This window comes from Ranitomeya variabilis, chromosome 1 (genome assembly GCF_051348905.1).
Source record: "Ranitomeya variabilis isolate aRanVar5 chromosome 1, aRanVar5.hap1, whole genome shotgun sequence".
NCBI classification, from domain to species: Eukaryota; Metazoa; Chordata; class Amphibia; order Anura; family Dendrobatidae; genus Ranitomeya; species Ranitomeya variabilis.
Window position 1 is genome coordinate 499,880,952 of NC_135232.1, and position 14,276 is coordinate 499,895,227.

The 14,276-nt window shown below is 40.9% G+C and overlaps 1 protein-coding gene across 2 annotated transcripts in view; it reads right to left on the reverse strand.

Moving 5' to 3' along the window:
- Positions 1-14,276, reverse strand: part of ANO8 (anoctamin 8) — a 99,637-nt gene that overhangs the window by 14,286 nt on the left and 71,075 nt on the right. The window contains exons 7-14 of one of the 2 annotated variants that reach the window (XM_077252250.1): positions 14,086-14,213; positions 13,375-13,536; positions 13,068-13,220; positions 11,501-11,627; positions 9,793-9,848; positions 8,871-8,945; positions 6,566-6,709; positions 473-1,204 (exon numbers count right to left, since the gene is read on the reverse strand). In XM_077252250.1, the coding sequence (XP_077108365.1) occupies positions 473-1,204; positions 6,566-6,709; positions 8,871-8,945; positions 9,793-9,848; positions 11,501-11,627; positions 13,068-13,220; positions 13,375-13,536; positions 14,086-14,213 (1,577 nt within the window). The remainder of the gene's footprint in view (positions 1-472; positions 1,205-6,565; positions 6,710-8,870; positions 8,946-9,792; positions 9,849-11,500; positions 11,628-13,067; positions 13,221-13,374; positions 13,537-14,085; positions 14,214-14,276) is intronic. The other variant, XM_077252259.1, reaches the window with a different exon arrangement.

The window sequence follows — 14,276 nt, forward strand, 5'->3', positions numbered from 1 at the left end:
TTGGATGTTTCGCCAGTTTGTCCTTGTGGTTCATGAATTCCCGTCTGTCATCAATCCACATGTCACAAAAGTACTGTACAGAGTGCTGCACTTTTGTGACATGTTAAATCAAGTGTTTCCATCTGACGTCACGGGGAACCGCTAGACTGCACTCTGTGATCCAAGGAGCTGCAGCTGCCACAGGTAAGTATCATCCTGGAGTACAAATACTGGGGACGAAATGTGCAGGGGCAAACTGCTGGGGGCGAAAAATCCTATAACCCTATAATGAGTACTTGGGTAACCTGATACAATTCATGAAAAGCAAGTTATACACAAGAACTAGTAATCTGCAGACCACTGGACATCTGCCTATAATGTCATGTATATGACCACCATAGATGTCACTCAGGTGTTCACACCAAACTTAGCTGGATCTTATAAGCAATATCTCACATGTATGGTCAACTTTATTGATCTCACCAAACCTCACCTCATACTTCTTCATACAACTTTCAACCTCGGCTTGCGTCAGCTTTGTAGGATAATGGTCTTCTGGAGGGTCCATCCAAGAATCTCTCTTCTGCCTTCTTACACTTTCTTCATCCTCTTCATCACCTTCCCTAACCCACTCTTGCTCCACAATATGTCTTTTCTTTTTTCTCCTATGTGGCCTCATCTTTACAGTAGTTTCTTGTTCCTCAACGTCTTGCAGCTCCCCACTAATTTCTCGCTCATCTTCTTCATCATCCCCCAACTGGAAAACTGATGCTGGGTCGCTGCCTTTTTCCATAAGTGTAGGACTCCCTTCCTGTAGAAAGCCAATATCATCATCCTGCTGAGACAAAATGGACTCTTCCATACGCTTTTCCTCTTTTTCTAAAAAGCTAACCCTCTTCAGTTTCAGTCCACAATCCATGATGCTTTCTTCTTCGAAATCGTCTTCTTCGGAGACTCCATCCTCCTCCTCCTCTGGCACACCACAACCTCCATTTAAACATTTTTTCCGATTTCCAAAGCCAGGCTCTAGAGGGTCCCCCGGAGTCCTTGCAGGCCGCTGAGGGAGTGCATACTTTTGCACAAGTCTTCTTAGTGCATACCGAACAAAGTGTACAATAGATCTTGGGTTAATGTCTCCTTGCTGCACTTTCTTGTACAAGTGGGGTTCTGAGACTTCCTTCACATTCTGTAGGAATTGACGTATGACCAGGAGTGTGGCCAGCATCTGAGGTGAAGAACAGACATGTAAAAAGTTACTTAGGAGACTCCAAATAACTGTTATGTTATTAGTGTGTATTGCTAAAGAATGTACAATTAAATATCACATTATGCTTTGTACAGATTGATTGTGGGAATCCACAGTCCCATCACCCATGCGACCAATGTCTTATGGACAAGAAAAGATTGTTTGCATGGAAGATCAAACTACTGATATAAGCAGATAACTGAACGATTCCAGCAATGTGTCACTTACTGGACTTCTTACTGTAGTTTTGATAAAAAAATGCTTTTAATCAGCAGGAAATTAGTTTTATCTGCTTCCCATTTATCAGTTCTCTGAATGCTGAGCTGTATATAACCCTGCTCACACTACTGAGTGACAGCTTTCTATGAACACTGTGCATAGGCAGGAAGCCGCCAATCAGTGGTGGGGGAGGGATTATACAGAGCTCATGAATATGGAGGACTATTAGTCGGCAGGTTTACTAGTCCTCTAGTGAGGAGTGCTGATAAAACAGTGATTGTATCAGAACAACAGCAAGCAGCCCTGTAAGTGACACATCACTAGAATCAGGGTCTATGCCCCTACCTTATGCAGTCTCAGATTAAATGGCAAAAACCTGCTGACAGATTCCCTTTAACACTGACTAGATACTGTCAAAAAGCAGTTGGAAGATCAGTTAAAGGAGAGCAAAAGCTGATCAATGAAACTTTGTAATATACAGAACCATTTTAACATTAAATTAGAATATATAGAATATAGCTAAGAGATCACATATACATATATATATATATATATATATATATATATATACACACACATATATATATATATATATATATATATATATATATATATATATATATATATATATATATATATATTTATATATATTTATTGCACTTTTCCACCTTTATTTTTTGGAGAGCTGCCTGCTTTTTGACTTATGACTTAGAATATATAGATATAAAGCTTTTGGAGATAGTTACACAATCGTGGTCATGTATAGTAATTAGCCTAATGATTCATGTTGAATAGTGACAGACAGTTTAAAGATCACCCCCAAAACACAATTTAAACTAAGCACATACTCATATGGGGAACTGAGCCCCTATAAAAAAAAATATCCCTTTATTGGACAAACTTGTACCCCAGTCATTCAAAAACTGCTCTTCATTCCTATAAGCTAATAGTGCTTGGTGCACCCTGAGAGTGACTGAGCAGCGTTAGTGCACAGTTCTGCTACCAGAAATGGGATCCTTGCGCCACCCTCTCTGACTGACATCGCTGGGTTGGTCAGAGACAAAGACTGTGGCTCCCATTCCTCGATGACTGACAACACTGGCTCACTCAACAGTAGGAGTTCCTAGGTCAGAGCATGCTCAGACAGCTCTCTGCATGCTACAGTAGTTGATCATCAGGGAGGAGAGAGCGGTGTTGATCTAGGAACGCCGAGGGTGAGTGAGCACGGACACCAGCTTTCTCTTGAGACACTGCTGGGTTGACGTCAATCATCAGAAAGAGGCAGGGTATCCAAATTTGGGGGTTGAATGGTGCACCAAATCTGCTTGACCATACCAAAGGTGCACGAAGCACCCTAATTAGCATACCACAACGGAGGACCTAATTTATACAGTAAAGATATGATTACTATAGTGGCCAAGTGCCCCATATCACCATGTGATTAGTTTGGGCACCCCTGGTCAAAATGACAGTTATTGTGAACAGATAAGCAAGTTGAAGATGAAATGATCTCTAAAAGGCCTGAAGTTAAAGATGGCACATTTCCTTTGTATTTTAGGCAAAAAATATATATTTTTTCATCTTTGACATTTTAAAAATTACTAAAAGGAAAATGGGGCATGCAAAAGTTTGAGTACCTGAACATAGGGAAAAACAAAAAAAAACATACCACGAGGAAACCGCCTAACCAAGACCAGTCAGATGACAAACGTACTGACAAGATGCAGCCGGCCTCCATTATATAGGCTGGGGCAGCACAGGTGCAACCTACTGATAAAAGCAGCCACTCAAAAACCTACCAAATTATGGAGGGGGTGGCTGCCTAGTAGTAAAAATGCACACTAATAGGGCTTGAGAAGGACGCCACTCACAGATATGTGTGATAAGCAAGGTGTCTGGTTCGCAGCCAATTAATGACGCCCTAAATATTATAATTGGCAGGCTGCCCAGTACGATAAACTTGTACCACAATGAGACTGACGCCCCAGTATACCCAGCCATCAAAAAGAGGCCCGGCCACTTCCAGCAAAAAGATGGTAAAAAGTGCAAAAAAGATGAAAAGATAATAATGCATATGATAACTACATTAAATGAGGTATTGGTTGATATTTTGGCCTTAATAAAGAAGCTCGGCGTTGGCCAAGGGTTGGGTTGCGAGCTTCTTGACTATGTTAATGTTGCTTTCAGACCAGAGAAGGCCGTGCACTCCTAATCTACAGCAGTACTGACGTTCTGCTCAGGAAACAGCACCATAGGATCACCCAGAGTGTGGAAAACTGGGCCGAATTCATCATACTGTACTGGAACTGATTACAAAAAACATGATGTAACCCTCCATACCTGCCTTTTCCTTGATGCAATTCCTTAATGTAACCATAAAGAGTTTACAGACGCCTTTAGGCAATGATAAAGCCTAGCACTCACTAAAAAGACGCACAAAATCCCATTTTATCCAAGTAGCTTGTAAATCAAATGCGGAGATTATTACAAATCACAGCTAAGAATAGAAAACCCTGACAAAAATCATTGTTATCCTTTACAAGGTGGTGATTCCATTCTTGCTTCCCTGTACAGAAAATGAGCGCCATGTGTACATATGCCAAATGATTATTACATGAATTAAAATACGCAGCACATAAAAAAAAAATCTTAAAGATACCCAGCTTACACCCTGGCTACTAGAGGAAATCACAGCTTTACTTATTACGACACTAAATACCTGAATACCTGATAGCCCCAACACACTTCCACCTAAACATCTCAGGCGCGGCTTCGGCATGCTCGAATAATATGCAATTCCTGAATCTAATGAGGCTGTCGAACAGCCGCGAGACATGCAGCCGCGGGGATTTGAACATATTATTCGAGCACGCCGAAGTTTCTCAGTTAGCCCCCGCGCACGCTCGGACAAACCTTATCCGAGCACATTCGCTCATCTCTAATAGTCATCTCTCCCAAGTTGGCCATCTTTTGCTAAGCGCTCCTGTGTTCTCTATGAGAGTGCCACTACCATACTCCTCTGAAAGTGGCTTATCTCTCGTAAAACAAAAGGATAGGCCTTCAGAAGTCTGACTACTTGATCATTCTCCCCCCCCCCCGACATTGTCAGTTGCAGGAGTGTCGGGAGACCCTCATACACATTCATGGGATTGACCGGAGTTAGATCTGACGAATAAGGGGATATTAACATAAGGCAGGACAGAAACACTACTATACACACAGATAAGGCTCTGTATAGGTCTCCCATTTCACAAACTAGACTCTGTGGAAGCAGACTCTACGCAATTGATCATTTACTGATGATTGTAACAATCTCCATCATTTCTTGGTTAATTGACTTCCATTCACAGCAGTTGCCATAAACCAGAGTTGGGCAAACTGCGGCTCACAGGGCACGTAAGGCTCCCTAATAGTTCCAGTCCATCCTGCGGACCGAGCCAGCCAAAGAACTGAAACAGTGGCCCACAGGACGCACAATGCCCTTGACTGCTGTCAATCTGCCGCCCGCTGTCACAGCTATCCGCATCCTCAGGATGTAGACAGGGGTGAATACATTGGCGTAGGACAGAGCCACGGACTACTTTTTCCACAAGTGTGTGCGACGGAGTCCAGAGATGCAATGATGTCACTATCGTGTCTACTGTGCGTTGTCAGTGCATCGGAGACTGGAGCAGAGTGCTGGGGGACCAGGAGCGAGACGAGTATTTTTTTTTTTCATATGTTCATCGGACGTTTGAATGTATATTTAAGGCTATGTGGAGGCTCATACTGTATCTAGGAGGCTTTTTGGGGGCTCATACTGTATTTAGACTGTATACAAGTGGCTATTTGAGTGCTCAATGCATGTAGAAAGGCTATGTAGGGGATCATACTGTATAAAGGGGGATATGAGGGCTCATTGCATGTAGAGAGGCTATGTAGGGATCATACTGTATAAATGGGGCTATGAGGGCTCATTGCATGTAGAGAGGCTATGTAGGGATCATACTGTATAAATGGGGCTATGAGGACTCATTGCATGTAGAGAGTCTATGTGGGGAATTATACTGTATAAACGAGGCGATGAGGGCTCATTACATGTAGAGAGGATATGTGGAGGTCATACTGTATATAGTGGGTTATGTGGGGTCTCACTGTATATAAGGGGGCTCATACTGTATATAGGAGGCTATGTGGGTGCTCACACTGTGTATAAGGGGGCTCATACTGTATATAGGAGGCTATGTGGGAGCTCCTACTATATATAGGAGGCTATGTGGGGGCTCTTACTGTGTATAGAGGGGCTAAGTGAGAGTCCACATTGTATGTGGCTTCTTACGGTATATAGGCGGCTGTTCATACAGCATAAGGGGGGGCTGTGTGCGGGTTCATGTGTTATATGTGGGGATGTCAGCACAGATAATTCTGATCAATATTAAGTGATACAACTAATAGTAATATCAATTAAGTATAATTAATATTGAGCAGAATTACGCCTATTGGTTTGGCCCTCCACAACAGGCACGGTCTGTCATGTGGCTCCTCAGGAAAATTAATTGTCCACCCCTGCCATAACTAGAAGGGTGTCTCCCCAAATAATGGTGGTCACAAGGAACTATTTAAAAGGGTTGTTCTCGCCATTGATAATCATATGATTTCTAAGTGGTGTCCTTTTTTTCCTGGGTGATCCTTATACCAAGTAAAATAGCCAAATGGCAGACAAGAAAAGAGGAGAGGCTAAACATGGGTTCTGTACTTTGGAATCCACGCTTCTCTGATATTCTGATTACCTCTCTAAACGCAAACTTTAGGCTTTTACACTTTAATTTTACGTTTTTAGTTGCAGCAGTTGTTTTATGTTGCAACTGAAAAATCTGCCGAGTTCTGAACAATTATGCTACTCTAACTGCATGACATTGGAGAGGCCCTATAATGCAGAATATAAATTAATAAAAAATAGGTAGAGCTTTCCTGTAAAGCATTAGAACATCATCACTAAATACATCTAATTGTGACTGACCTATCACTACTACTATTGCTCACCTAGCTCAAAACTATTTGCCTATTCCTAAATAAAGTTTATCCAACAGTGTAATATTAGAAGCAGGCGATGGATCCGCTACTCCACCACCCATTTCATACTTTAGACCTGATGAAGCGCCAGGCTGATCTGAGAAGCCCCCTGAGGACGATGAGGAACAGGTGAAACTTTAGGGTGAGGAAAGGGAGTAGGGCATCTTTAATCTGACGGGTGAAGCTGTGGGGTAGAGAGAAAACGAGCAGGAGCTGCAGGGAGGTTGGGAAGGGAAGGTGTAAGGGTGAAGGAAAACATAAGGAAAAGGAGAGAAAAAGGGAAAAAAAAGGAGAATAAACAATGAAAAGTGGAAAAGAAGAACAGAAATGAAAGGATTAAAGCAAAATCACATGTTTGGGTTGTTATGCCGTATCTTTTTTTATTTTAACTGATAAGTATGTATTAACAAGATTTGGGTTGTACACTTCAGAGTTGTGAATTGTCTACGAGACTTGCAAAACAAAATCCATGGAGTGTGTGAGATTTGCAAAGACCAGCATAATATAGCACTAAGGGCTCATACTCTTCTGCTTAATCGGACGAGTGCAATCAGATTAAAAAATCTGATTGCACTCTGATTAATGTTACTCGCTGATGCAGTGTTTATCTGCAATTTCTTTCTCAGCTCAGATTGGACGGAGAAAAAAATCGTAGCGTGCAGGGAGTGGCCATGTCTATCGGATGAGACTCGCCAATGCAAATCAATGGGTGCAAGGAGAGAAAAAAAATACAATTTAAAAGGTATATAGACCATGCTCCTGTCGTTTGATTTTTACGCACCAAACTCAAGGGAAACCTGACATTTCATCAGCCAAGTACAGTAAATTCACAGCAAGACCCATCAGAATAGGATAGAAAGAGGTCAGTGAGATATATAATTAGTGCGGTACACGTGTACCTTACCTTACATGTATTTAGCAAATAGTAAATTAAATAAAAGAAAATAATGGCGTGGGGTCCTCCTTATTTTTATTAACCAGATGGGGAAAAGTAGACAACTAATCATTTATTTAATAACTAAATACATGTGCAGAAAAATACACATGCAAAGCAGTGATCAGATATCTCCTTTTATCATCTACCGATATTTAAGATTGCTTTATTAGTTTATAAACTAGCTTGAAATTATATAGAAGTACTGTATGTAAAAACTGATGTTAAAAACGCATTGATACAGATTGCACACCAATGTCATATGGAGGCGACGTGATAAAAATCACACTGTACTCACATGACACTCGTCCTGCTTTTCAGGAACAACATCAGAGTGATTTTATTTAAGTAGACGAGTGTGAGCCCTGACACCACTATGAATTAGAAGCCCCCATACACATAAGAGGAAAGTCAGCGAAAGCCATAGATTCCAGCAGGTCCGGTCAACCATGTAATGTGTATGTGGGCCTCTGACCAACAGATGTAGTTTAAAAAATAGTGAGAAGGGAACAACCCTTTAAGAGATCAAAGTGAGATTAGAGTAGAAACCCTATGACATGTGATTCTGTTTGAATCCGGTCACTGTTGATCAAGACGTAGGCAGCACAATGAACTGAATGCAATTCACCCCATGCATACAGACAATGCACACACCGGGCTGCAAGCCTTATAGGAAGCAACGCTAGACAGGGAGAATATCCGAGTTTTGCTCCTGCTGCCATCTCACACAACCACAGCATTGATTGAACGCGGATGATTAATTGCAGGAGATACTGCATTTACGCTGACTGTACAACTCACAGTCCTGAGAGGCAACATAAGAAGGAGCAAGACTCAGCACCCGCTGTAAAGAGAGACAAGTTACAGCCAGAGATGGACATTCTACGGTACAACTATATCACACTGGCAGGATATTTCTAGAAAAAAAAAAAAGACATTTCACTTCCCAGGCATGCATAGCTGTCCCCATCAGTGACATTAAACATGATGAAAGCAGAAAGAAACCAGGAAAATGGCTCGATGAAGAAAGAAGTGAAGTATGCACGGACAACCAAAAAAATCAAACAGAATAGGTGACAATAATCCCCATTAATCAGCACAAGTCCAATGGGATTAAGAGCCAAACTTACAACCATGTCACTATGCAAAGACTGATGGACTGCACTCTGTATGTGTGTATATATATTCTCATAGCTACTCAACCCTCGCTCAGGCCATACAATGGGTCTGGGCTCCAATTTATTAGTAAAGCTAATACATGTTTTATTGGTTAAAACATGGTAAGTTAGTGCACACAAACCAGTGGGAATACAGCCTTTTTAGAAAAAAAAAATATGTACAAGCAATGGTACAAATGTCATCATCACAAGACCAACATTGTAATAACTAGAAATGCATACAGGAAAAAAAGGAAAACCAGGGACGGATGCTCCCCCTCACCTCCTTGAGTCGCTCCATGTCCTTGAGGTAGAAACCAATGTAGAAAAGACTCAGGTAGGAATTTACAAACTGAAACTTAATAGGAAAGAAAAAAACAAACATAGGTTTCAAAATACAAGATTGCTCTTAAAAAAGGAGTTATCCAGGATGAGAAAAGGAATCAGATTTCTCTTTTTCCAAAGAAAGACTGCCAGATCTGCGTCTTGTATTGCTGCCTACATGCATGCAGGTGAATAGGGCTGAACAGCATTACCAGGCATGGTCCATAAGCAGACTCTTTCTAATCCTGGTCAACCCCTTTAAATCTCAATTCATGCAATAGAGAATGTACAAAGGCTAGTAAAATAGCTTCTAAAATATCAATGCTTCATGGTGCTTCTGTGTTCTCCTGTATGAATACACAATTGTAGCAAGCTTAAAATGAAGGCTCATCAGCATGACTCTTCACTCAGCACAATGAACGTTCACATGCAAAATGTCTGGTACCGTCATTACAATAGAAGATAAATGGCCGTTCCTGCTAAAAATATTAAGATTTGAGAGTCCTCAGTGGGTGATACATTTTAATGACTAACTGAAAAGATGGTAACAAAATGCAAGCTTTCCAGACTACTCAGGTCCCCTCATCAGTAGTCTCGAAAGCTTGCAATTTGTTACATCTTGTTAGCCATTAAAAGCTATCACCCACTGAGGACTCTCAAATCTTATTTTTTTTTCCATCTACTGGCTATCACGGTACAAAAATGTATATTTTCCCTGCTAAGTAAGTTGCTTAGCTGTGCCATAAAACTTTTATGGTGGTATTCTTGAGAGTCTGCTAAATCTGTCCTTCACAGGAGCATCCCGGTAATCCGGGACATTACAACTTTTAACGCTTTCTCCCAACCTTTTAGACAACCCATCTTTTCAGAAGAGTACTTACTAAAACAATTTTGATGATTAGATGTTTCTCATAGGCACTCTGTAAACGGTAATTCTCTGAAAATAAAATATTAAGGGGAAAGAAGGTGAATAAATACGGGAAATGGAAAATATCCATACAATAAACGGCATGAAGAAAAATAAAGCTGGTCAGAGAAAACGGATGGGTCACTGACAGCCAAAACTTCAGCTAAGCACTTATACAGTAGAAGCCAAAAGTTTTGATACAGACAGACATTTGGGTTTTCAAAAATGTACTGCTTTTCTTTTTATGGTGGAAATTTGCATTAACTCTAGATTGTTATGAAAAGTGATCGGATGAATTGTAAAAAAAATTGCAGTCATTAATGGTCATGAAAATTGCTAAAAACAAAAAAACTCGTCCACTGAATATTAAGCCCTGCCTGCTTACTTCATTTCAGTGAACTTCTCTTTAGCTCCGGAGAAAGTGTTAACAAGGACAAGCAGCCTGTATCACTCTGTCATGCTGACTTGAATTATAAGATGGGTGCTGTAAAAGGGGGCTGAGGTTTGAAATCATGGTCTTAAAAAACAAGAGCATCATTGATTTGAATCAAAAGATCTTTAGAGTCAAGGACATTGTTGCTTGTAAGATTGCCCCTAAATCAAACAGATTGCCCGTAAATCATCAAGAACTTCAAATCGAGAGGTTCAATTGAGGTGAAGAAGGCTTCAGGATGCCCAAGAAAGTCAAGACTGTCTCCTATAAAAAATTCAGCTATGAGATTAGTTCCAAACCAGTGCAGAGCTTGCACGTGAATGGCAGCAAGCAGTTGTCAGAGCAGAGTTTTGGGGGCTAGAATGGTGTCAAGGGCAGTAAAGAAGCCACTTCTCTCCAAGAAAAACATCAAGAAGAGTCTGACATTTTGCAGGAAGTACAGGGATTGAACTGCAGGGGACTGGGGTAAAATTATTTTCAGTGAAGAAGCCCCTTCAGACTTCTCCTTTTCTTCTCCACGCTTTCTCCTGCCACCAGATTTTATGGCTTTCATGTGCAAGAACTAAAGATTGAATTTTAAAGGGATGGCGAGTGCCGCTTTTCCCCCCTTTTTGCTGGACTCTTACTTGTAGCTTAGCACCTCGATATCCCTTTGACCCCAAACTGTGCTCATGATGTTGCGATAATTATTATCTCAGAGTTGACTGTGCTGCATTGCTTCTTATTGATTGATTCAAGCACTGGTTAGGTAAGAATGGGCTGCCATAAGTCAGGATTTGTCCCAGAAGCTGATACCCAGCATGTCAGGGTAAATTACAAAAAGTCTTGAAAAATAATGGTCAACAATGTAATTATTGAGTCTCTACATAAACTTGATGAATGTCAGTAAAAGAATAAAGACTTATGATACACTTATCATTGTACTTCAGTAACGATACAAACATTTGACTCTAAAAGATCTAAAAACACCCAAATACGAAACTTTGTGAAAACCACAATTTGTGCCAGACACTTTATGGCACTAATCTTTGAGGGAATCAACAGATCTGACCAATAGGAATCCAACCTGTCAGAACTTTCTTTTCGCCCAGATGTCCCAGGCCTCACAGACTGGAAAGTGCTAACTAAAGACTAGTGTCAGCTCGATATGATGCAGGTAAGATAAACATATAAGAAATATACAAGTAATAAACTGTAAAGAAATAATGTGATGAGAAGTAGGAAAGTAAGACAGATCAGTAACATGTACCCATATCATTTAACCAGTACGCAATCTTTCGGTACACCTCGTCACAGGAACTAACTATAACAGCCAAAAGGATCTTGGGAAAGAAGCGTACAAGTCTTGGGAGCTCTCGGATACTGAGAACAAACTCCTAGAAAAGAACATTAAGAATAGTCAGATTTAGCGGTGGCAAAAACAATGACAGAATTTCAAAACATTTTAGATCTTTCTGTTGTGGTTAATGCACAATATAGATAATTATGATCAATAGACAGGTTATTATCTAACTGCCTTTGCTTCCCCATGGCCAAGACTGGTGACTGTGGCCAGTTGACAGGATTTATGAAAAGTGCAAAATGTCAAGAAGAGAAAAAATGTATTGGAACAAGGATAAATAACGCTTAAAGCACCTCTCCAGTGTGTTTTTTTTCAGTGCTGCAGTGGCATGTTAAATGTAAGCCCCTGGTCAGATACTCACCGTTTGGCGTCTTCACCATTTTTGCTCCACTCTGGTCCCGCGGCACCATCTTGTGAGTGCAGCTTCTGACTGGCCGGAAGTCCGGAGCTATGTCACACACTCTCAGTACAAGTCTATGAGCCAGAAGGAGCCTCTCATAGACTTGTATTGAAAAGTGACCTCCGCTCTGCTCCATGAAAGACTGGAGCTGCTGGCAAGTCACTTTTCGCTGGAGACTGCCGGGAACAATGCTGGAAATGGATGAAGGCGGCGGCAGGTGAGTATCAGACAGGGGCAGTGGGCTTATATTTAAAGCACCACTCCAGAGGTACAATAAAAAAAACAAAACGCTGGAGTGGTACTTTAAGAAAAGACATATGTAAAAGTTTTAAAATAAAGTTTGAACACAAAGTATATATTGATTCCTATACTTTTCTCCGGACTCTTAATCACAGTCGACTTAAGCATCTCCTTCTCTTTGCTTATGCTACCCTTTTTTTTTTTCTATTACCATTTGTGCTTTTCTATTTAATATTGATTTAATTTGCAGTATGACTGTCCACTCATCCTCCCTACCAGATCACATGCTTGGCACCATGCAGCACCCAGCCCTCGCCATCCTCCCTACTCAACTTTGGAGTTTATCATTATTGGGTCTCTAAAAGGACTAAGACAGTGGTTATGATTTTATGCGCTTGTCTACTTCCTAAATACCATGTTTTGCGAGTATCTTGACTCAATCGGTACTAGCTACCATTTTTTCTCAATTACAACGGTGTAAAAAAAAAAGGAAAAATTTAAAAGTTAAAATTGCTTTTATTTCATCCCACTATGATGATTTTTTTTTCTCTCTGCAAAATTGAAGGGGGTACAGCTGCACTTTAGTCCCATTTTCCACTACCTATAGCTCACTAGTTGTGGGAGAAATACATTTAATAGGTCTTCTAAGTCTGTATTGAGCTCCATTCTTCCCCATTGAGCAAAAAATCTAGGTAATCAGTATTTTCTAAAGAAATGTAAGCCCTAGACAGCTGAAAATGTTAGTAATTCCCATTAATATCTATGTGACAGAAGGACTAGTCACTGAGCTCCTGTGCATGGCTGCACGACTGAAGGCGTGTAAGATTCACTTACCTGCAGCTCGAAGCAAGCAAGCATCACGACAAAGACGAAGCAGAGACAGGACATGCAGACAGGCAGACTGACACAGGACTGGAAAAGGAGTCGCTTCCATGGGGGATAGTAAAACTCCTCACAATTGGTCACTGGACTGATCCTCTTGACACCCTATTAAAGATTCAGAATACAGAAGGAGCTGCCATTGCAAACCGATAAAAGACCACTAACAAATTATACACATTACTGCGAATACTACGCAGCAAAGGGTCCTGACACCACACAAATATGCTCTAGTCTGACATCATACGGTTCTCGCACTTACCCTGAACTGTGGTCGCGGCTCCTCAATGAATTCTGCAGGGGTATCTAGTGTCCCCCACTTGTAGGCAAGCTCCGCTCCTCTCCGTTTCCAACCTTCTAGAAACAGTGTAGCCCAAACTACATTGAAGAGTGCAAAGACCACACAGCAGATATCACGGCTGGTCTAACAAAGGCAAACAGATGTCAAAGTACCCAAGTTACGTTTTAGGTATAGTCATCTGCACACAATGAATTAAGGAAAATTATAAAAATCAAACATATAGCTGTTCAAGTCTGATCCATGGATGGCTGAAATGGGAAGAACGCTTTAAAAAATAATGGCTAGGTCACCAAGATACCAACTGAATTATTAGGTGCAGCTACAGATCAGTGCGTTGCTTCTCCTTGAAGACCTCAGTAACACTAAGTTGTTTGTTCCACGTGCTTTGACAGATCACCACACTAAACTAGACATTGTGCCCAGTATCAGTTCCCCACGGCCTTGTGCCTTTCACTCATCTCAGGGGCATGGTAACACTTAAATTCTAGCAGTCTTTCAATTCTCTATGTGATAGAAAACGAATTCTACAAGTCCAGTAGTCACCAACAAGAGCTCTAGTCTGCTTATTAGACTTCACAAGTGAAGGCAAACAACCCAACAGCCAACAAATCAGTATAACAATAATAATCAACTTTACAAAATGTTATTTCATTTCTCAAAGAGACCACTTACCTGGTCAGATTCAGTGAAGAACCAAAGCATCATGCCAAAGACAGCTGGATAGACCAGTGATGAGGTGTAGAAGCCAAGCCATGAGAAATACATGGCAATCTTCACCCCAAAATACTCACAAATCTCATCTGGAGAGAAAAATATACAAAAGCTGAAACTATAACATCGCCAATTATGGTATGCTTCAATTC